General features: G+C 40.6%; 1 protein-coding gene across 1 annotated transcript in view; it reads right to left on the bottom strand.

Moving 5' to 3' along the window:
• The window catches only part of LOC131240395 (uncharacterized), a 42035-nt gene extending 18581 nt beyond the window's left edge, over window positions 1-23454 (bottom strand). The window contains exons 1-3 of the mRNA XM_058238595.1: window positions 23042-23454; window positions 21358-21535; window positions 12031-12126 (exon numbers count right to left, since the gene is read on the bottom strand). Of these exons, the coding sequence (XP_058094578.1) occupies window positions 12031-12126; window positions 21358-21535; window positions 23042-23317 (550 nt within the window). The 5' untranslated portion in view covers window positions 23318-23454. The remainder of the gene's footprint in view (window positions 1-12030; window positions 12127-21357; window positions 21536-23041) is intronic.
• Window positions 23455-25185: the final 1731 nt, after the last annotated feature.

Raw genomic sequence — 25185 nt, 5'->3', positions numbered from 1 at the left:
GAATCTGTTTATTAAAAAAAAATTATTCAATTTTTTTATGGGTGCATGGTTGTATGATAAAATGCATGCTTGTATGTGTGCATATCCATGCAAGCATGCATGTATGTACATATGCGTGGATGGATGGATCATGAATGTGTGATTCTATGTATGTGCATGCATGCATGGATGGATGGATCCACCACTTTCCCCATGTTTCACCAAGTCAACGATCCATGCTTTTAGGCCCCATTAAAGGGAAACTTTTTTTAAAGATAACAACTTTATTGATGAAAAAAAAAACCCCCGCCCAAAGAAGTGGCAAAAAAGAATACGAGGAGGACATGAGAGTCCAAGTCCTTAAACTCCGCGGCCCATTCAACCACCAAAGCTTTCACCCTAAGGATAACCAGATTGTCTGACTCCTCTCTATTTTCAAAACACTGTCTATTTCTATCGCCCCATAATGCCCACAAAGAAGCCATCCCCACCAGCCTCCAACCGCCTTACCTTCTTTTCCCACCTCCTTCATGCCAAGAAACCAAAAGAGAAGAAATGGAACGCGGCATGACCAAACTACCATTGAAGATCGAAAGAAAGGAATCCCACACCTTATTCACAAACTGGCAATGTAATAGCAAATGATCCACTATCTCTTCATCTCTCATACACATAATGCATATATTTGGGAGCACCAATCCCCTCTTCCTTAAATTGTACAAAGTTATTATTCTATTTCGACCCGCTAACCAAACAAACGCGGACACATTCGGAGGGGCACCGTACTTCCAAAATAGAAAATTATGAGTAGAAGGGGAGACAAGAAGAAGACGATTGAATGAACGCACCGAAAACTTTCCGAAACTATGACATTTCCAAACAACCTTATCCTTCGATGAACAATCAATTTGAACAAACTCCAGCTTGTCGGGAAAATTGATATGAGGCCTTTGTCTCCTCATTCGAAAGGCCTCTACAATAAGGAGATGCCCAGACGAGACCTTCCCTATAAGTAGATAGGCCGCAATCAACTGAGATATTCCTGTTCGGCGCAAGATGGGCCAATGATGGAAAGGCACATTTGATCAAGCAATCGCCTAACCATAGGTCCTCCCAAAAACAAATATGATTACCATTTCCCACCTCATAAGAGATACCCTCTTTAAACTTGGGAGACACTAACAGGATTGTTTTCCATAAACCCAAAGCTCTATGGCAAGACGATTCTTTAATCCACCACCCACCAGGGCAGGTACCATAATTTGCAGTTGTCGCCCCCCTCCATAACCTATTGCTCCTTGAAGCAAACTGCCACAATCACTTCCCAAGAAGCACTTGATTCATATGATCCTCCTTTCGATAAAGGCCTGCATACATCTATTTTAAAATATGGAACTTCTTCCCCTCCTCTTTGCCACGCCAAAGGAAGTCGCGCCTTAGCTTCTCGAGCTTAGCCAACACCGACTTAAGACATCTAAAGAAAGACATAAAGTAAAGGGGCATATTAGAGAAAGCCATTTTGATCAAAGTTAGGCAAGTTCCCAAAGAGAGATGACGAGTCTTCCACGTGGAGAGCTTCCTTTCAATTCTTTAGATGGTCGAGTCCCAAAGATGCCTTGCCAACTTACCAATACAAAGAGTGAGGTCGATATCCGTAGAGGGAAAAGACCCCCCTTGCACCCGAACACCTCCGCAAACATTTGAACCTCCTCTTTCGAAAGATGAACCGCAAGATGCTCACACTTGGCGAAATTCACCTTAAGGCCTGAAACCACTTCAAAACATGTAACAATTTTCCTCAAATTATCGACCATTACCTCTTCCGCCTCACAAAAGAGAATAGTATCGTCCATAAATTCCAAGTGAGATAACGAGGGACCTAAAGCCTGCCACCTCGAATCCCTTTATTAAGCCCACATCTTGACCTTTTAATAGCATCCAACTTCATGCATCGGCCACCATCACAAATAGAAATGTGGCGAGGGAATCACCCTGGCGAAGCCCTCTTAAAGCTTTAAAATACCCTTCTGGGGAACCATTAACCAAAATAGAGAAAGAGGCAGAGCTCACACATTTGAGAATCCAAGATCTCCATTTCCTACCACAACCGGTGCACCCCAACATGTAATCCAAAAGAACCCAATCGACATAATTGTAGGCCTTCTCAACGTCAAGCTTAAAAACCAACCCGGCTTTACCTTCTTTGTATTTAGAATCAATGCATTCAAGCGCAAGCAAAGCACGGTCTAAAATATGGATGTCGGCCACAAAAGCACTTTGAATTTCTGAAATAATAGACTCCAACATTCCCTGAAACCTTATAGAAAAGACCTTTGCAAGGATTTTGAATGGACGCCCAAGAAGACTAGTAGGCCTGAAGTCTTTCAAATTCTCAGCACCTTCAATTCTTGGAATAAGCACAATGAAGGAAGCTCCCAAATCCTTGGACAACCTTCCCCTCTCAAAGAATTCCTCAACAAAATACATCACATCATATTTGATCCCATTCAAATAAACTTGGAAGAAAGCCATCAGAAATCCGTCCGGCCCTGGGGCCTTGTCCTTGCCGAGAGAATCAACTGTCTCCTTCACTTCCTCCTCCAATAACAGGGCTTCAAGAGCATCAACTTGAGAATCCAATAACCTTGGAAACTCCCAAGTTATCCAAAGAGCAGTCGATCACATCTTTCTCTAGTCAACAATTGTTTGTAGAGACTCACAATTGAGCGACAAATTTGCCTCTTATCTTCTACCCGATTCCCATCAACCACAAGACTACCTATATGATTGTTTTGAGCTATAGCGCTTGTCATATTATGAAAGAACTTAGTATTCTTATCCCCTTCTTTTAGCCATGTCGCGCGAGACCTTTGGCGCCCTTTAATTTCATCTTCCTTGACCCTCTTAGCATAATCTAGAGCCAAAGCTACCATTCTTTTTTTTATCGACTTCAAAGATCTGCCACCCTCTTTAAGAGAATCCAAAACCTGCATTTCTGAGAGAATCGCATCAACTTCTTTCTCCCCGCTACCCAATACCTCCTTTTTCCATGCATTAAGCTTCCCTTTCAATAATCTCAGCTTCTGGCTTAGAATAAACCCTGCATAACCTGCCACTTGAAATAAGGCCCACCAATCCTTTAGTAAACTGTGGAATCCTCCAACTTCAAACCAGGACAACTCGAACTGAAACGGTCTTGGCCCCCAATTCTCTTCTTCTGCATCCAACAAGATTGGCTTGGGATCTGAGATTAATCATGGAAGAACAGGCAAACTTTGAGATAGGGAATCTCTTAACCGAGTTTTACCTATACCAAGAATTAGTTAATGCAAGACATAGCCGGGTTTTCTTGTCTATTTAACCATGTAAACAAAGCTCCCTCTAATGGCAAGTCAACTATTTCATTTCACTGCACCCAGCTAGAAAAATCTCTCATGTAGGAGGTGATCTTATCATTCTTTGACCTCTTAAAAGAAAAACGTGTAACGTCGAAGCCCAAACGCACCATGGGTGTTGCCACTTCGCCCGAACAAAATCAAGTTCCTCCCATAGTCCATCTCCGGCCAGCCAAACATAGACCATAGACGGCCGTGAAACCCAACAGAAGTCAAAGGCCTTATCTTCAAGAAGAACCGAGACAGAGAAGGATCCCACCCAAGAGTCTACTTTGCCCCACTTTTGCTTATTTCAGGCCACAATTATACCCCTGGCTAAGCTTTTTGCATCCAAAGCCGCCCAATCCTTGTTTTTAACACCTCTCTTAACGAGTTCAACAACTTAGTATCAAAAGATTTCAATTTGGTTTCCCAAAAAGATATCACTTGAGCTTTAGTCCTACAATAAACATCTCGGATTTGCAGCCTTCTCTCTACAACCCATCTAAGAAAGAAGCTTCATTGGGCAACCTTAGGAGCACTTATTCTCCTCCCGGACGCATAAACGCCGATGTCTGAATCGCAGTTTATAGAAAATTCCAAATTGCAAAGTTCCCTCCAACCCCTTGGAGATCTTCTAGCCCCGATCATTGACTGAACATGCAAACATTGTCGACCCCTAGCCACCACAAAATGCATGACATCTCTAACGTTGTTGTTCGACTCCCCATACGATACTCCAACCATTCTACCAACATGACCCAAATCACCTTTCATCCATTTCTTGTCTTAGGTTGACGGACCAAAGTCTGTGACCTCTGCTGCCTTGAAAGATTCCTGGATCTAAGCTTCATGTTGACGTTGTTCCGGAATAGCCTCCCTCCCTTTGACTAACTAGCCTCGATCATGAATCCGAAGCTCACTCGAGGTTTGCAAAGGGGTTACATTCAATAAGTCACCTTCTACAAATAGAGCATCACAGCCTCCTCAGGAAGAGTCCAGACACCAAGCAAGAGGAAGAAACTCATGGCCATTAGGAGCTTGAAGCACTTCATCATCATCTCGATACTCTGGCCACGGGATAATACCATTACTGCTAGGTTGCACCCAGTGTTCGAGTTGTCGGTATCGCTACAAGTTTCGCTGGCCAGAGATAAAGATATAATATCGTTATCGCCGATAATATCGCCGATAACCGGAAATGCAAGAAAAAATGGGGAAACATGGAGAAAATGATGGAATTTTTCAGTGAAACTTTAGGACATAATGAATACACATATTTACATATTCAGGAATAAAAAAATTGCAAAAAAAATACATTACATAATAAGTTTTCATTTAATGGGACAAAAAAAGCATGCAATGCCATAAAAAATCACTTTAATAACAACTAAAATGAGTTTATATATTACCAATGAAGTTGACATACAGAAATTAAGACATGTAAAAGTGAATGAACTCAAAGATGCCAAATCAAGGATGGATTGGATTATCCAATCAGTGTGGTTTTTTGCATGATAGAGATGTACGTCACAAATCCACTCCTACCATCTGCTTTGAAAGGCCACAATAAGATAATGTTCTAAAAGTTGGCCAGATCCAAAAATCTGGTGGTGGGCCATACCACTGTTTTTAATGGTGGGCATTTAATCACCACTGTTTCCCTTAGTGTGGTCCACCTGAGATGCAAATCTGTCTCATTTTGGACTCATGCCTTAAAATTATCTATCAAAATAAATGGACGACATTGATAAAATATTTATCATTATGATGGCCCCACAGAGCATATTCAAATCTTTGGTGGACGACCTTTACATAAGAAACAGTGGTGATAGCCCATTAAAACCTTCTCATGGATTACAGAAGTTTTGGACCAACCTAATATTTGTTCTTTTTTATATAAAGGTTTACGAGACCTTACCAAAGGGTTGGATGACAAATAAACATTACAAAAACATAAAAACATTACTGTAGGCTCAAAGAAGTTTTTAATGGTGGAGGTTCAACCACCACTCTTTCTTAAAATATGGCCCAGCTTAGATATCGATCTGCTTCTTTTTTTGGGCTAGTGTCTTATAATAATCTGAAAAAACCTATGGACGGCGTGTATAAAAAATAAATACATCAATGTGGGCCCCGCCGTGAGAGACACACCACTGTTTGTAAAGCCCCGTAATTGCACTGAAGGGAGCTTTCGTCTTGGCTGGTGTACCAAGCATCTGGGTGTATTGACGTTAGCAAGTTTTGTGGGTCCCATCATGAGGTATGTGTTATATCCAAACCATCCATTCATTTTATGAGCTCGTATTAAGGCATGAGCTGAAAAATAAGATAGATATAAAGATCAAGTGGACCACACCGCAAAAAGCAGTGGGGGATTGAACATATACCATTGAAACCTTTTTTGGGGTCACATAAGTTTTGGATCAATATTATATGTGTTTTTCCTCTTATTCCAGGTACTTTTGACCTTATGAAAAGATTGAATTGAAAATAAACTTTATGGTGGCCCTACAAATGTTTTAACGGTGAAAATCATTACCCACTGCTATATCTGGTGTGGTTCATTTGAGATTTGGCTATGATTTATTTTTTGATTCATGGTCTAAAATGATTTTGAAAAATGAATGAACGGTATGGATGTAATAAATACATCATTCTGGGGCCCATTAACTTTGATAACCTTTGAACCGTTCGTACAACTCGGAGCTCGAGGAGCTCCAGCGCTGGTCGTCGCATGACACGTACCCACGCGGCAGTCCACTTGCTTTCCTTTACTGAAGTGACGTCAGCAAGTTATGTGGGCCCCACTATGATGTATGTGTTGTATCCACACCGTCCATCCATTTTGAGATATCATTTTAGGGCATGAGCCAAGGAATGAGGGAGATAAAAATCTGTAACGGACCCCACCACAGAAAGCAGTGGGGAGAGTGATTCCCACCGTTGAAACTATCCTACGGCCCACCATAATGTTTATTTGAAATCCAACCCGTTCAAAAGTTAAAAAATACCTGAAATAAGGGAAAACATAAATATCAGCTTGATCTAAACCTTTTTTGGCCTTTAGAAGTTTTTAATGGTGGACGTCACTGTTCCCACAGTTTTCTGTGCTGGGGCCCAATGGATCTTTGGATTTAACTCATTCTTTGGATATTGCCCTAAAATGATCTCTCCAAATGGATGGAAGGCGTGGATACAAAACATACATCATGACGGGGCCCACGGAACTTGGTGACGTCACTTCAGTAGCTAGTCTCGCTACTCAACCTGTCAGTAGCTAATCCACGCCCCTTTCTTCTCATCTTCCACGAAAGCCCTCCATCGTTTTTTCCGCCTAAAAAAAAATTCCGAATATCTTTCCCCAAATTTCTCTCCTTTTCAAATCCCCACCCAAATCCCCTCCAACCTCGCCGAAATTGGGTTTCTTCCAAACCTATTCTTTTCAGAGAAAAAAAAAAGAAGAAATTTCTTATCTCTGAAAATCCGGCGCTATCAACCGTGATTGGCCCACCAAATCCATCCGAAAGCCACTCCGGCGAGTAGATTTTGAGAAAAAAATGGTAAGAGATTTGTTTTTCTATATCTGTTTTTTTTTTTAAAAATAATAGGGAGAGTTGTCGCTGATAATTATTTTTTTCCCGATAAAATCGAAAATATCGCCGATATTTCGTCGACATTAGGAAGAGAAACGAATTTTTGGTGTTTCGGTGTCGCTGGTCCAGCGACACCGATAATATCGGCGATATTATCGATTTTTCGTCGACAATGGAAACACTGGTTGCACCTCTGAAGAGAAGTCGCGGATCGGAACCACAAAGGCGTTCTCGAATAGCATAGAACTGTCAAGGACCTGCAAAGACTTGAACACTTTAGGGCCTGTTTGATTTTTCAGCTCAATTGTAATTACCACGTAAATAGGTAATAATTATTTACCTAGGTAATTACCGCATCTTTCCCAATGCAGATGTGACAACTCACTTTTTTAACACTTGAATCGAGAATTTTATGAAATCAATGTGGGGCCCATCGTGATGTATGTGACATATCCACACCGCTCATTTGTTATGTCAGCTAAATTTAGAGCTTGAGCAAAAAAATGAGGCAGATCCAAAGCTCAAGTGGACCACACCAAAGGAAACAGCGGAAACGAACGCCTACCATTAAAAACTTCTTAGGGCCCTTAAAAGTTTTGGATCAAGCTGATATTTGTGTTTTCCCTTTATCCATCTCTGTGTGACCCTATGAACGGGTTAGATGATAATAAAAAAACTCAATGTGGGCCCAGTGAAGGAAACAATTTTCAACGATGGACAAATTAAGGCCACTATTTCCTTTCATGTGGGCCATTTGAGCATTGGATCTGCCTCATTTTTCAGCTCATGCCCTAAAATGTTCAAATAAAATAGATGGACGTTGCAGATATATCATATACATTACGGTGGAGTCCACATATTTAAGTCAACACTTTTGAATCGATTTTCGAGGTGGAATTACTCTCACATTTTCAAACAAGGTGAAAAAGTAATAATTACTTATTTACCAAGATTTACATGTATCATGGATGATCAAACGGGCCCTTAAGTACCCACACTAAAGGAAACAGTGGACTTAATTCGTCCATCCTTGAAAGTTATTTCCTTCACTGGGCTCACATTGAGGTTTTTTCATCATCTAACCCGTTCATAGGGTCACACGGACATGAATAAGGGGAAAACACAAATATCGGCCTAATCTAAAACTTTTAAGGGCCCCAATAAGTTTTAAACACTAGGCATTCGATTCCCATTATTTCCTGTGGTGTGGTCCACTTGAGCTTTGGATCTGCCTCATTTTTTGACTCATGCCCTAAATTCAGCTGGCATAACGAATTAGTGGTGTGGATAAGTCACATACATCACGATGGCCCCCCATGTTGATTTCGTAAATTTCTCGATTTAAGTGTTAAAAAAGTAAGTTGTCGCATCTTCATTGGGAAAGACGAGGTAATTACCTAGGTAAATAATTATTACCCATTTACATGGTAATTACAGTTGAGCCGAAAAATCAAACAGGCCCTTAGGGGATCATAAAAGGCGAAATGAAGCAAGTGCTAAGGAACTTCGGCCCACACGCAGGATATAGGGTGTCCGCTGCACGTGGAACTCTCAGCACAAGTGCCAAAAACAAAGGATCCAAAGACCCCCATATATCTCACATGTACACCACCCCCGAAGCGAGAGACTACCGATGTAGGCTCAACCTCCAGCTCAAGACTCAACTCCTCTTTCAAAATTAGCTTCGAAAGAAACAATCTCTAGCATCCGTCCATCTGTCGCATCGCTTACCGAATCAAACTCCGAACCTTCAACTTCGAAGTCGAAGCCATCATTACTTTCGAGCCTAGCCTCACCAGATGTCATCCCTCCCTCCTACCTTTTTGTCGCAACATTAATAATAGCCCTCTCTTCCCAACACATGGCTGGAAAAGAGAGCTTTCCCTCCCCAAACATAAAGACACCATCAAATTCCCCAATCTCCTTGTGCCATTCGGCCATTGACATAGACAATGATTCGAAGACCTCGCCCACGTCCCGCACGAACCTCCCCCAATGGGTGACGTGTCATACAATCTAAGGGCCTCTAGGGAATTGATTCCCATCAAACTCTTGAAGGTCCTTCCACGTATCTCTGCTCTCATCTGATCCGAGCTGCACCCTCTTTGCCCTCCAATGGCCATTTGCCATGCACCCCTCCAACCTTTTTGTCCCTCTGGTCTCATCGCAATCCAAACTTCAAATTACCCAATCAAGCACACTGAGAACTCCCCATCATATAATCCACAAGATTCCTTTACCCACCTCCTGACTTCTTCCAAGGTTGCCTCCTCCAGGGTTTGCACCATCACCAACCACTGAAGCATGCTTCCTGTGTCATACGCCACTAACGAATCAACACAAACCACAGGCCCCTCCCAAGACTACTCTTTCTAGACCCAGGGTCATACATTTTGCTTGGCAACCCTATCACCTTTCCTCGCATTAGCCTCCACAGGATCCAACCCTTTCCCTAATCCTGAAACCACCTCTGCAAAAGATCGATGCCCTGAAACAAACCTTCTCTCCCTCAAACCTAATCTGATTGATTTGTTGGTTCAAAGCCCACCTTTCTCAAACCATCATTTGAAACAACTTTGCTCCCTGTCGAATACCAAGTAACTCTGCTATTGAACTGCATCGCCCCGTATTTAGCATAGTGAAATGAGACTCTGCAACCTCCAAAGCTCCGACCATGAACTAATTTCACAGCAATGTCAACACCCCCTCCCGATGCCATCTGAACAAAAGCAAATCCTCATAGTTGAAATGTCTTCCTATCTCTAGGAATAATCACATCTTTAACCTCTCCAAATTTGATGAAGACCCTCGAGAAGCTATACTTATCCCACTCGAGTGGGACTCCACGAGATCGTAGGGTGTTCCGACAACAGAGCAACTGGCCAACCATCTCTCCTCCCCCTTTTCTTCCTTTTACCTTAATCCAGCCTTCATCCTCCCCCTCCTCAGAGAAGTCCTTTTACCTTCTCCCTCCCACCCCCTTTTGAGTTGCGAACCCCTTTTCCTTTAACACCTCTTTCTCCCCCTTCCTTCTCCAAATCACCATTCTCCCTTCTCTTCTCTATAAACCTCTTTGCTATGATCCTCATCCCACTCCAAATCGTTGCACGCAAGAACGGTACGGCTCAAACCCTCTATTTCGAAAGTGAAGCCCCCAAACCTCACCACTAACAGTCGAAAATCTTCTCCCTCACCACCTTCTTACCTCTCGATTTGTGTCTGGGAAACCTGTTACTTGATTCCAAAATATGCAAATGTGTGTCTTTTTCGCTATTATTTGATTCTTAAATATGCAAATGTGTATTTTAGCATCTCTTGAAGTATCATTGAAAAATTCCATCATTTTCCCCATGTTTCTCTAAAGTTTCCCTGGGTCAACATTACATGCTTTTAGACCCCCATTAAAGAGAAACTCATTATATGTGCTTTTTTCCTTTTTGCAATTATTTGATTCATAAATATGCAAATATGTGCATTTTAGCATATCATGAAGCTTCATTAAGAAATTCCACCATTTCCTCGTGTTTCCCCAACGTTTCCCTCAATCAATGAGATACATTTCCAAATATTAGCAATAATATTGGCAATATCGATACATGTTTCCGAATCCCCAGCAATTGATACATGTAACGACATTGATACTACAAACACTACATCTGAAATGGTAGAATGGGAAAGCCACATAAACCCAGACTACCAAGTGGCCTCTTTGAGGTAAGGTTTAGAAGCATCTTGACTACCTTTTTTTGTCATAAATAGGAGAATCTTGATTCTTTTTCCCCTCTTCCAAAACAACAAATGTGGAATATACCAAGAAATCAACTCTGATTGAAATATTTGAAACCCTTTCAACATGAACTCTTATCCTTTCGAAAGTTCTAAAAAAAGGTGAAACTATGCGAGAGGATCGAGATCGAGGCGTTAGCGTGGGGATCGTGCGAGGAGATCATCCCTCCATCAACAATCTTTTAAGTTTGTGGCATGCGAGCAACAGGGGGCTGCTAAGAAGAAGGAAATGGTATGTCCTCTTTTTAGCAGCTCTTTGGGCCATCTGGTCTTAGAGGAACAATCGTTGTTTTCGTGGCCTTAGAGCTTCTTGGATTGGGGTTTTCTCTAGAGTTTGGACTTTATTCAGGGACTAGGCGCCTTTCTATTGTTTAGGGTGGGATTAGTTAGTTTCTTTTCTCTGCGCTTTCTTTTAGCGTTTTTGTGTTTTTGTGTTTTTTGTTTTAGTTTTTCTTTCTTTTTTGTTTATGTTTCTCTTAGCCTTGCTGAATAAAATTCTTCAGCTTTCAAAAAAAAGTGTGGAATATGTAAGAGGCAAGAAGCAGAATGCTAACAACCAATATCTTGATTTCTGTCAACCATGATGTTAGCATGGCCAAACTAGAATTTCAAAGATATGAATCTACACTTTGTATTCTTGTCCAAAGTGCCATGAGAAGAATTTCCTAAGCTCAAATGCTATAAAACTGCAAAGGATGAGTGGGAATGAATTCAGGGGCAGAAGAAGCAAGTGATCTACATGTCAATAAGCGTGGGTGCCCATGAACCAGGGGAGTGGACAGCACCTTCAATTGATTCTAGAAATCAAGCTCTATTATAAATAGTTATGACTATAGTTTTTTTTTTTTTTTTCAGTATAGTTCTAGGGTTAAGTGGAAGCGTGTGTTATTTAGTTGTATTAGCATACTTCATGTCCAACAAACAAAGAGGCCAAAATTCCATAACCTTGCAAAGCAAATCCACTGAAATATTTGAACCTTATAAGATTGCAACTATTCATCAGCTTCTTTAATTACTCCCATTCATTCTCATATCAAGTAAACGATGCTATATATCCTCACATCTAGAAAATATGCAGACACTTGCTAATGTACACAAAATTATTGGAGCTTAGTAATATTTAAGCAAGCATATAAATTGGTATGAGGAATGCTTCATATAGCAATCTACTCATGTCTGTTCCACATTAGGAAAATGGGCGAATAAGGATATATATATATATATATATATATATATATATATATATATATATATATATATATATATATAAAGTGTAAAATATAATAAAGACCATATAGCCATGTTGAAGGTCGGAAATCTAGAAAACGCTTTTGAAAGAACCTCATCATTCACTTCGTTGCCAAGATCCCCACAAAATAAGCGGTAATCATCTGAAGAGAAAAGGGGGTAAAAAAGATAAGGAACTGCAAGGCTAAAAATGAAAGAGACTCTAGCATACATGTATAATTTACCTAGAAACTTTGAGTTCATAGAGGTATGAAGTTCAAATTTTAAGACATTGTAAACCAAAACGGTAAGCGGCATATTAAGAGACAAACCAACATTGCACGAGCCACTAGGAACTTTTCTTGCTGTGATCATTATTTTAGCTTTTCTACCAGAAATTTGGGATTAGCTTCTACGTGGTAGACCGTAGAATTGCAAAAAATTCTATGATCAGTTGCACAACAAACATCAACCTTCCTCTTTCACCCAGGCTCTCGTAAGTTGGATCCACGCATGCCAGAAGCTCACATTGACACCACTCACATGCCAACACAACCATGCCCAACATTGATCCCCAGCACAACCATTGCATGCAACAAGCAAGCACTGGAGGGACATGGAGAGACAGTTGCTGGGGAAACGGCTAAGCATAAAGCACCCACACGCATGAAAGTTCATGCTTGAGTAGTTGGCTGCTCAAAATATCAGGGAATCCACTGATGCATAACTTACCAACACGACTAGAATTATAGCATGGCCAGGCCCACACTGCACCTTAGCACAAGTATTGAAACCCAAAACAACAAGGGAAATCCGAGAACCACTGATAACTGGCAGAACTTGACCAGCCTGGTTCTTTTTAATGGCAACTAATGATTTTATTGCCAAAAAGAACACAAACTCTGACAGGAAAAACCGAGAGGTGGTGACACCTCATCTCAAAAACAACAACCATTCATAAACTAGAGAGCACTCATCCCCCAAAAGACCTGAATTTTCCCACTGCCAATATGATCCCAAGAAGAACGATCCCCATGTCTACTAATTCGCTTAAAGGTAGGACTAAGTGAAGCCCACTCCATGGACTGAATCTTCCTTTTAAGAGGGACCAAGGAGGTGATTTTCCCTTCGAATATCCTCAGATATCTCCCTCCAAATTCCTCATAATATTGCAGAGGGGAGCAACTCCCACAACATTTCCCCCTTACAGGTGAAAACCTTTGTCTCATCCCAAAAACAAGGCCAGAATGGACTGAGAACACATGCTATACCAAAAAGGTTAAAGAAATGGTGCCAAATATCCCTCGCAATGTTGCAATGCAAGAAGGGATGATTAGGAGACTCCATCACCCTCTTACAAATGATGCACATATTCGGAATAGATATGTTCATCTTCTTTAGGTTGTTTAACATGAGAATTTTGTTCACTCTTTGGACAGATGAATGATGTCCACGCCTAGCCAACTGGGAAGGATGCACACCTCTCTCCATCACATAGAGTTATAGAGAGATTTCGAAGAGAATTTGTCATTCTTCGACCAAGTCTACACCCTCATCTTCCTCAAAAATGATTACTCCTGGAATTATAGAGCATTACCATTGTCAACGTCATCTAAGCCTCATTCCAAGTCCCAACTAGTAGGTATTGGCTGCATGAATCATGTTCCGCCATTCCACTCTATTTGCAATGTCATATTGTCCGAATTCATGATGAAAGCTATGGAAAAAGTTTGACGCCAACTGCCAATCTGACGCAACCCCCCTCCTTTATCCAGGCTTGGGACCAACAATGAGAGCACAAAACTCCCACAAATGCTGTGAAATAGACTTACATAGGTTGATTACAATCAAGTGCTTTCTAATAGTCAATCGCGTAGATTGATAACAGTCAACAAGTTTATAAAGCATTCCCATATGCCTGCTCAAATCTCCCATTTCCTCTTCCCTAACAGATTCCTCCAAACTATGACATCTCAAGTCATTGTTCCTCCAAGAACTTCATAACATTCTACATCATTGGCCTCTTTGCACATGGACAAATTATATGCAAGGGGAAAAGAATGGACAGGGAGATATCGGCAATGCACACGTCATTCCAGAAGCTCACCCTATCGTCCTTGCCTACCAAGAAGCGAACAGTTTCCTTCAAGGACCAACTAGCTCTAGCAAAAGGATCCTGACCTAGATGAAAGGATGACTAAACAAACATATGTAGGGATGTCAATGGACAAAGCCAGGGCCTCCAGGCTTGGCCATCAGGCTTGGGTTGCTCGATTAGGCCCAAGGGTTTGGCAAGGTCTTAAAATCAAGCCCATCTAATATTTGAGCCAGACTCGATCTCTATTTTAAGACCTGTAGGCTAGGCCCAGCCTGTTTACACAGAATTAAGGGCAATTTTGTAATGATTAGAAGAAACCCTACTTTCTGCTTTGAAGTCTAAACAGATCCTAACCCTCCTCTCGTTGGACCATTTTTTTTCTTTAAATATGGATTGTTGTGTCCCATCTTTACCTAGTCTATTTGCAGGCCATTCATTGAGGAATTATTATCTTCCAAACCAGTGTTTTGGATAGCATTCGTCGCGTAGTGTAGCTACGACGTTACATGGCGATAGCAAATAGCATAAATCCCTGTAGCGTAGTAGCATAAGCAGAGCATTTGTAGCGTACGCTACATGGTTTTTTATAAACAATAATTGCATTTGTATTTTGTACTAAATACTCTCAACCTGTGGGATTCTTTTTTTTACTTGTGATTTGTGGTTTCAATTAGACATTATTAATTAAAGTGGTTTGCTTAGGTGTTGATGTGATAATAATTTGATTTCATTTATATATATATGGATTGGCTTTTGATCAATGATAATTAATAACTTGTTTGAGCATGCTTATACTTGAAAAAATGAATCATCTTTATATCTATATACATATATATATATATATATATATATATATATATATTCACTTTTGATAAATGATAATTAATAAAAAAAAATTGTAAAGGATGACAATTTATTAAGAAAGCAACAAAGCCGAAAGAAGACAAAAAAAAAAAAAAATGAAGGAAAAAAAATCCCTTCGAATGACTAAGAGAGGCACACCATGCGAACGGCTACGAGAGGCACACCCTTCACTAGATCACAAGAGATCTAGCAAAGCAGAAAACCCCTGAGGGAATGTTGAGAGAATCCCTAAAGCACCTGTAATTTCTTTCCTTCCAAAGGGCCCACAACCCTGCTAAGAAGAACAATCTCCGGTCCCTATTAGCTTCCCTCCAAATCTCCATCCATGCCATTGCCTAAAAAAATCGACAATGCTTTCCAAGAAAACCCAAGTAACACCACAGAACTGAAGGATGGAAGTCCACACCTCCTCGGAGAAGCCAAAATGCATAAACAAATGGGGGACCAATTCGTTATCCTTCAGGCATTGGTAATGAAGAGGCCCCTCTTGTGTAGGTTATCAATAGTCAGCACCTTATTCCACCCCACTAACCAAGCAAACGCTGCTACCTTCGATGGCGCACCATAGGACCAAAGAGCAAAAGTATGTACCTTAATGGGCACCACTCCACTTTGGCCATTAATAACTCGTTTGAACATGCTTATACTTGGAAAAAAAAAAAATCTGAATCATCTTTTAGGTATTTTTATTTTTCTTATTATTTATCATATTTTTCTTATTATTTATCATATTTTTCTTATTTTTAAATTAAAAATAGAAGTATCGTGTAGCTTACGATACAAACTACAAAGGGTTGAATGCTACACAACACGCCACTGCCATTTAAAACATTGCTTCCAATATAGTAGGTTTCGATGAATACCCTATCCAAAGTAGGGGCCCACATATCAAGGATTTTGGATGACATGGCCAGCTATTTCCTCCATGAATGCGGCGGGGCTTGGGCTAAGCTCATGCCAGGGCCTTCTACTATTAACAGAAATTGGGCTCTAGCTTGTAAACCGCGGCTCAATAAAAGCCCCAGCCAAGCAAGGGCCAAGGTTCGATTCACGGGCTGGATATGGAATTTGTGCCCCTTGCCCTGGCCGTCCCACAAAAAGTTTCTTTGGATCTTCTCAATTCTCCATAATCAGCATGTCCTGTATTGCCTTTTACTGTCACAAACTCAAGCTGCGTGGGAAATTCCTACATTCAGTACTTTGTGAAATCACAAACAGACCTAGGCGTTCGGTATTTCTCCATCTGATGAAGACTGATAAAATCCTGTATAAACACGCTTCTTCCTCACATACCACTTAATAGTACCTTCAAAAGAGTAGATGCCAACAAGGTTTTCTCAGTCTGCTATAAAAATCAATATAAGATCCATCAATTTCACTATAATCTGCACAGATGGTGACACAAACCCACCACTATCTTGATTTAACTGACCATATTGCCACACTAATTGCAAAGCATAAATCTAAGTCCCTTCGAACATGATCTCCAACAAAGTCCATATAAAGGACAATGGCTAATGGATGCATGCTCCTTAGAAGAAAATTATGCATCAACACAAGGAAATACTTGCATCAACAAGCAGTCAAAAAGTAGAGTAGTCTCTTCCCTCCTTTCCTCATCCTTGTTCTTTCATAAAAATGCTGCCATTGCATAAAATAGTCTACCATCCTCTTATCAAAAAAGGACATCGATAGTCATCCCAAGCAACTTTACTTACACATCTTTATTAATTATTGGACTCCACTTGTTGAGAAGAAGGGCATGAAACTAGCTCAGTCCAGTACAAAGGATTATCAATCGTCACTGCCAACCTTTCAGAAAAGAAAGTTCAAGGTCCCATCCCATATACTTAACCCTAATGAACCCACTAAACACTACACCGCTTCCTCACAACCTCCAAGCATAAGAAAAAATTCTTTCCACTCTACACTGATTAGATCACATTCAAATCACACTACAAGCACCATGCAAGCCCACTTTAAATTCACATTTTAGTTTTTACTCATAGGTCAAACCTTCCACCACCAATTCTATAGAGTTCTCATAATTTATGATATAGTTTAACATTGCAACCATGGTTTTGAATGACAATATCAGCCGCCATATCGGCTCCACGAAAAAATGATACGATACAATGTCGCATATTGGAATAGGTGTCGTATTGGCCTGTATCCAAGGTATCCCGTATCGGTATTAGTTGGCATAACGGTGCCGTCCGATACCGATACAGATACGGGGGTGTAACGGCGATAAGGGGGCGTAATGGCCCGTAACGGTGCAAAAAAAAAAATTTGCCAAAAAATTATGAAAAAAATATGGATTAAATCCTAAATATTCTAAGCATTTCAAATATGTATTCATTTATAAATTGGAACATGTTTATGGTGGTGTAACGGTCTACTCTTTGGTGAGAAGTTGTATCGGACTGTCTGATGAATTTATGAACCAAATAACCTGAATTTGACTACAAAATTCAATTATTTAATTTTCTAAATATCTAATTTATATACTCAACAATTTGATATCATTTCTCCCAATAGTTCTTTAAAAAAATGAAATTAAATTTAGGTAGATGGCGTTGCCAATTTGGGGCTGACTTGGAGGACCAATCCATGCCCCAAATCAACCTTAAATTCATGCAGTTTATTGGCATTATTCCACTTATGAATTGGTGGACATTTATTGGATAGTGAATCATGAAAAAAATAAGGCCCTATTTTAAAAAATAAGCGTCCACAAATTAACAATTAAAACTATTCAAACAATTTGATTTTGGCATTGTGAGTTAGCAATTATAGTCCATAATTTAATTGGTAAATTTTAAGTTAATACATGTCTCGTGTACAATTTTTTAAGGGCCCGAATTAGGCGAGACTTGGATTGTGAAGTGTAGCACACGAGTGTCAAAGTTTTTTAGGCCCCACCCGTGATGAATGTGTTATATCCACACCGTCCATCCATTTTGCCAAATAATTTTAGTGCATGAGCCCAAAAATGAGACAGATCCAAAGCTCAGGTGGACCGCACCATAAGAAACAGCAATAATTAAACATTCACCATTAAAAAAAAATTGGGGGCTACAAAAGTTTTAGATCAAGCTGACATGTGTGTTTTCCCTTCATCCACGTCAGTGTGACCCAATTAACAGGTTAGATGGAAAATAAACATTACAGTGGACCCTAAGAAATTTTTAATGGTGAGCATTCTATAACCACTGTTTCCTATGTTGTGGTCCACCTGAGATTTGGATCTTACTAATTTTTTGGACCATAACCTAAAATGATGCGGCAAAATGGATGAACGGCATGGATAAAATACATACATCATGGTGGGGCCCATGTGGCACATGTAACTTTTATTAACTCGAGCCATCAAAGCGTGCTGCGTATGCAGTCCATTCATTTGACGTCACCAAGTCCTGTTGGTTTGATCATGAGGTATGTGTTATATCTAAACCATCCATTCATTTGACGAGCTCGTCTTAAGGCTTGACACGAAAAACAATACAGATCTAATTATCAAGTGGACCACACTGCAAAAGGCAGTGGGGGATTGAATGTCTACCATTGAAGCCCTTTTTGGGGTCACAGAAGTTTTGAATCAATATGAAAAAAAATTTCCCTCTTCATTTAGGTATTTTTGACCTTATGAACAAATTGGATGTAAAATAAACATTATGGTGGGCCCTACAAATTGTTTAACAGTGAAAATCATTATCTACGCAACTATTTATGGTGTGGTCCAGATGATCTTTGGATATGATTCATTTTTTGGGTAATGTTCTAAAATGAACTCTAAAAATAGATGAACGGTGTAGATATAATAAATACATCACTGTGGGGCCCATGTAACTTTGATTTCCTTTAAACCATTCGTACAACTCGGAGCTCGAGGAGCGTCAGTGCTCGTCTTCGCACGACACGTACCTACAGCAACGATATAGCTGGTGTGCGGTACACCAGCCAATCCGCTTCCATTCTTTTCCCGACCGAGACCGAGAGAGAGGGAGAGAGAAATGAGAGGGAAAAAGAAAAAATGAGAGGGAAAGAAAGAGAAATGGAGAGAGAAGAAGAAAACGAGAGGGAAAGAAAGAGAAAACGAGAGAGAAGGGGAAAATAAAAGCTGCAGCCGCAGCCCAAGAAGAAGAAGAAGAAGGAGAAGGAGAAAACGAGAGGGGGGGCCGCAACCGCAGCCCGAGAAGAAGAAGAAGAAGAAGGAGGAGAAAACGAGAGGGGAAGCCGCAGTTGCAGCCGCAGCCCGAGAAGAAGAAGAAGAAGAAGAAGGAAAGAAAAGGGGGAAAAAAAGGTATGTAATTTTTTTTCCCCTTATTTCCTTTAGGCCCGTAATAGTCATTACGGGTCCGTAACGGCTGTTAGCCCGTTACGGTCACAAAATCGGGGGGGTGCCCATTTCGATCCCAGCGTAATGGCCTGGGCCGTTACCCTTACGCAACGGCCGATATGGCCGTATCATAACGGATACGGGACACCCTGCCTGTATCAGTTAGAATTTTTTAAAGCAAAAAATATGAAAAAATCAGAAAAATAGGAAAAATGAGATATTCACGAATCTATCATTTTTTTGTGTTTTGACAATGTATTCAATGGTGTATCAGACCATTCTTTGACGAGAATGTTGTCTGTCGATTTGACTTATTGAATGTCAACTAAATGGGCCCTAATTGAACACAAATTAAACATGATTTGAGGAACAATAGCTCATTACATTGGAAATACAGCAAAAAGAAGATGAAAATATAAAAAAGAAAGTGAAGGTTTACCCTTCTTTCCAATTTTTCCCATAATGGTCCATTTCGCTTTGATTTGTCAAATCTCATTCAAATCATTTGTTTTGATCCCAAAACAGGTCTAGATCTAGCCTAAAATGAGTTTTTAAGATTCTTCCATGGTTTAAATGAAAAGAAGAAGATGAGACATGAGTGAATTTAAAATTTAAAAAAAAAAAAACAAATTTGGAGTTTTATGAGCATATCAACCTGTATCGGCCAATACGGGCCGATACAGTCCAACCAATTCTGATACAGCTCCGTATCACGTATCGTATCAAGCCAATGTGGATACAATACGCCCAAATCAGCCGATACGATACCAATTTTTAGAACCATGATTGCAACTTAATTTCAGTTTTCCAACTGCAACCAAGATGTGAGATTTTCCAAATTCAATTAAATTTTGCACCACCGTCAATATTCACTGGAATAGTCCACCATGTTTAACCACAAGTTCAACCAAGCTCATTCCTAATAAGCCACACATCCTCATTCCTATAACCATTATGAAAAAGATAGTAGTTTTCACCTATAATTATAAAATAAAAATAAAAATACACCATAAGCCTAAAGATATCGACAACATACTGATTATTCCTGTTCATATTACCATAGCTAAAGCATGCAAAAAACTTAATGAGAGAAAAAAAAAATTATGTACATTAGGACATAACACAAATTACATTAAAAGTTTAAGAGAGAAGAAATTACAATTTTTTAAAACATATAAGATCTAGAAAAACAACTCTTAGGCAAGATGTCAAACAACTCATTCGCCTCCCTTCCCACAAGAGTAAGCAAATGTTTAGCATTGCAGCAAGGTGCTGGATCTCGTTGACAATGAAAGATTCCAAGGTTCTGCCATCCACACCTAAAGGTCTGAATAAATCCTTCGGAGAATCGCAAACCTCTCACGGTGAACACCTTGACTCTAATGGCATTCCCAATACCAACCGGACGAGAGGAGAAAATGGTATCCACAACCTCATTTCTTATATGGCCTCCCAACTTGGGCCACGGTTACCAAGGGAGGAACCATCAAATTTTTCTTCCACCACCCAATTAGCAGGCTTTTCCACCCACGCACCATGTGATAAGATCCAATTTACTATTTGCAACCGCCCACCAATCAACCAACAAATCTGAAGCTTAAATACCCTGAATTCCTGATGACAAAGCCCCATTTGATGATGCAATTTTTTATTCTTTCCACCACATTAGAAACAAAGTGAACCTGCTATTAAATAAGCAATTGTTCCTCTCTTTCCAAACCTCCCAACATACGAATTTGTTGTCAGTGATGCATGTTGAAGACGTCAATGCTGCCTGTTGAACTCGCAACATTGGAGGATAAGGAAAGTTTTGTAAAAACTTTGACAAAATATATTTTTGTAATTTCTATTTATCAATGACATTAATTCTGTTACACGCACAAGCAATCGAGTTTAGTTAATTACCATATAGCTCATTTCAACCACTAACAGGAAAGACCAACAAAACTATGAACTCAATAACTACCACAAATATTTTATCAGCTCATTCAAACTTGCCGTCTTCTGAAAGTAGTAACAACATACACATGATAGGCTACAATAATCATTTTATATGACAGAAACTTCAAGTGGAAAAGGAATGGTTGATACTTTCTGGCCACTCTGCAAGAGTTGGATCCTCCCAAGTTTGCCCGGCAGCTTTACGAGGTATTGCCTTTTTCTTGGTTTCCGCCTTGTGCTCGATTTCACTGCTTGCGAGAGCAGCCTTTACACTTTCCAGAGCTTCTGGTGTAATTGTTTGGGCATCCCTTTGGAATAATTGCTGGGCCTGTTTCAAGTAAAACAAAAATAAACAATATAAAAGGTTATAAAATTATGCGGGTGTACCCATGAGCATTCAAACTTCAAAATACAACCAATGATCTTTTCTTCAAAAAGGGGGCGAGGCACAGATGCCTTCAAATTACACACTCGGAAATAGGCATATCAGAATCCAAGCACTTGCCTTTACTATGAAAAAACATTACATCCCGCATTTCGATATTTAAAATGTCATATCAGAATTTCATCGATGTTTTCATATAAATGTAAAAAATAGACAATAGTAAAAACCGATATAAACTTGCTTGCAAAATAATTTACAAGAACCACGCTGGAACCACCTGTAAAATACCATACTGCTGACATTATGCAAAGACGAAGACCTTCCAAGAAGTTCTGGGGTTTACTTCTTTTCCTATATTAGGGCTCTGATCAAAATCGAAACCTGTATCCGACTTACTTCGATTTGGGTAGATGACGGAAGGCCTCCAAATGTTATTGTCAGGTCCATGAGATCAATAGTTTGAATCGATGAACCATGGACCTTGCTCATGAAAATGAAGGACCCAGGGATCACAAAAGACAGAGGTGTTATACAATGTCGGGTCAAATATTTACACAGTACCATTCAGGTTTTCAGTTTTGCACACATGGGTTCCAATGTTCATGATCCAAATCACTGATACAACAGACCTCACCGTGGATGGCCCATCTACCAAAATCCCCCAGATCAAAATTCGTAACCATACAATATTTGGACCTTTTCTTAGCTGAATGTGGACCGCTGCTGTAATTGCTTTCCCAACCATTTAACCACCTGCCTAAGGGTTGAGATTCTTCCAATCAGAAAGAATTTTGGTACACAGGGGCCCACAAATATCAACTGTTCGAATAACTGAACCACAGGCCCAACTTGTCCCCACTCAGTACAAGCTGAAAACTCAAAAGGATTTTGTAGAACCTTTTTGCCTCAGCATTGCATTGCCTCATCATACAACTCCTCACATGACCAAATACACATACATAGAGCGCAACTTCAAAGCACACAGTGAGCATGGAGTGTCGGTGAGCACAATATCTCCCACCATTACAACACGATACACAGGATCCACCAAGAGCATTCCAAAAATCCTGATTTTTCAAATACTCGCCCTGAAACTCATGTCGAGATTACTGCCCACCATTATCAGTGGGAGACGGGTGCACTTCCAACTCTCCGCGCACAACACTCTCATGCAAGTGTTTTCCTGTGTAAATACTATCAGTCAATTGGGTAAAACACGCAAATTCCATCAGAAGCTTAAAATTTTTTTAAGTATTTTTGCTTTTTACACCCCAAAATTTTTTAAGTATTGTGCATAACTGTACTGTTGTATTGCCGATGATAAAACCAAAAAGAAGAAGGTGTGTATCTATCAATCACATTGGGTTTTTATATCAATTCATATACATGTTTATGGCGAGAGGTGAAAAGAAAGAGAGAGAGAGAGAGAGAGAGAAATGGGGCCCACACCTGCTGATACTGCGGCAGAGAGTAGACGCCAGGGACAGGGGCCGGGGCGGGATAGGCGGAAGGAAAGACGGGGGCTGCTGGGATTTTCGCCGGCGGAGGGATTTGCGGGGGCGGTGGCGGGAGGTAGGGTTTGGGCGGGTACTGCTGGATAAGGTACTGCTGATCTGGCGGTTGCTGGACCGTTGGATCGGATTTCTGGAGGTGGAAAGGGAGAGGGAAGTATGATGGGTTGGAATACGTGAATTGCGAAGATGTCGATCCTCCTTCCGTCGACATGCCTTTTGGAAGAAAAACTAGGGTTTGTTCTTGCGTAGAGAGAGAGAGAGAGAGAGGCTTTGGGTGGTGTATCTCGATTTTCAACTTTTGAAGCGAGGTGGGTTGTGTTTTCTGGAAGCGTCTCGCGGAGAAGGGTAATAGCGGACGGAGGCCTTGCAACAGCACACGTGTAGGCGCGCGTGTGGGAAGCAAGGCCCTTGGTGGACGACGATTGCGTACTGAGTAAACTATGTGGGGCCCACCGTGATGTACGTGTCTTATCCACACCTTCCATCCAATTTTTTCAGCTCATTTTAGGCCATCATGCAAGATTGAAGCACATCCAAAGCTCAAGTAGACCACGCCACCGTGGGAATTGAAGGCCTACCGCCCAAAACTTCTTTTGGGCCACATAAGTTTTCAATGGAGCCTATATTTGTGTTTCCCTTCTTACTGAACTTATTAATAGGTTGGATGACAAATAAGCATCGCTGCGGGCCCTATGGAGGTTTCAACGGTAGGCATCATTACTTCCAGTGGTGTGGTCCACTTTATCTTTTGGCGTTGTTCAATTTTAAGCTCGTGCTTAAAATGAGCCGATAAAACAGACGCATGGCACATGCATCCCCACAGACCTGACAGTGTTTCCTACGTGTGCTGTGTAGCTTTCGTTCGTCCGGGCAGAACCGCAATCACCGGATTGCCCACAAACGCCTTTCGCATTAACTTCGTGCGACATCACGCTAGATGGGGCAAACTTGATGTCTATGAGAGATACACCCGCTCCATTCATTTTTCATGTCATGTTAGCACATTGCTAAAAAAATAAGTCAGATTCATTTTTCCTATCATGTTGGCACATTACTGGAAAATAAGTCTGATTCAAAACTAAAGTGAGCCACACGGCATGAAAATGCCTACGAGTGAAACTTACCTAGGGTTTATCATATCCTAGTGGGATGAACTTAAAACATAAAAATATTAGCATGATCTAAGACTTTTGTGGCCGGTGAATGTTTTCAATGGGTGAATGTTCAATCGTCATTGTTTCCTGTCTTGTGGCCCACTTTTTTTATCTACCTCATTTTTGAGATCGTGCCCTAAAATGATCTAGCAAAATGGATGGACAGGATTGGTTTCTGACAAACATCACAGTAGGACCCGCTTTGCTTCCTGTCACTCATGAAGTTTCACAGGTAATCCACTTCTCTGGAAGTTTTTGCCTGGCATGGACCCAATCCATGCGTTCTGTAATACCATATCATAAGCCAAAAATCAACTAGATTGAAAGCTCAAGTGGGCCACACCATAGGGAGCCATTTGGATCGAATGCCAACCGTGGGTTTATGCGTGGGCTCCGGCTCCTCTTAGTATGTAAAACTTGGAGAGATTGAGAAGAATATTGGAGAGATTGAGAAGAATATTACTTGTAGAGGTCAAGCTGGGTGGAAGAAATGGAGATGTGCCTCTAAAATTTTATATGATGGTTATGTGTAGGGCTGTACATGAACCGAGTTAGCTCGGCTAGCTTGCTCAACTCAACTCGAAAAAGCACGATTTAACTTGGTTTGAAACTGAGTTCGAGCCAAGTCGAGCTGATTTTTTTAGCGGATCGTGGTACCATGGTTGAGATGGATCTTTACATTGGAAATAGGTACCTTAGCTTCTCAACCCTGCTGTATGAATAAACCTAAGTAAGAACCTAGTTAACACGATCATAACATTGCATTGCACGGTGCTTTGACGAGGAAGTAGCATGTGTCTGGAGTGGTGCATGCCGCGACCGTGAGATGAAATTCGCAGAGGGAGTGCAGGCGAGGGCATGCATCATATCATACCATCTTTGCATTAACAAGAGTATTTAGGGCTTGATTATTGTATTGCTTTAT

Source organism: Magnolia sinica, chromosome 3 (assembly GCF_029962835.1).
Source record: "Magnolia sinica isolate HGM2019 chromosome 3, MsV1, whole genome shotgun sequence".
NCBI lineage: Eukaryota > Viridiplantae > Streptophyta > Magnoliopsida > Magnoliales > Magnoliaceae > Magnolia > Magnolia sinica.
Note: the sequence above shows the minus strand (reverse complement) of the source record. Positions and strands in the feature narration are given on the sequence as shown.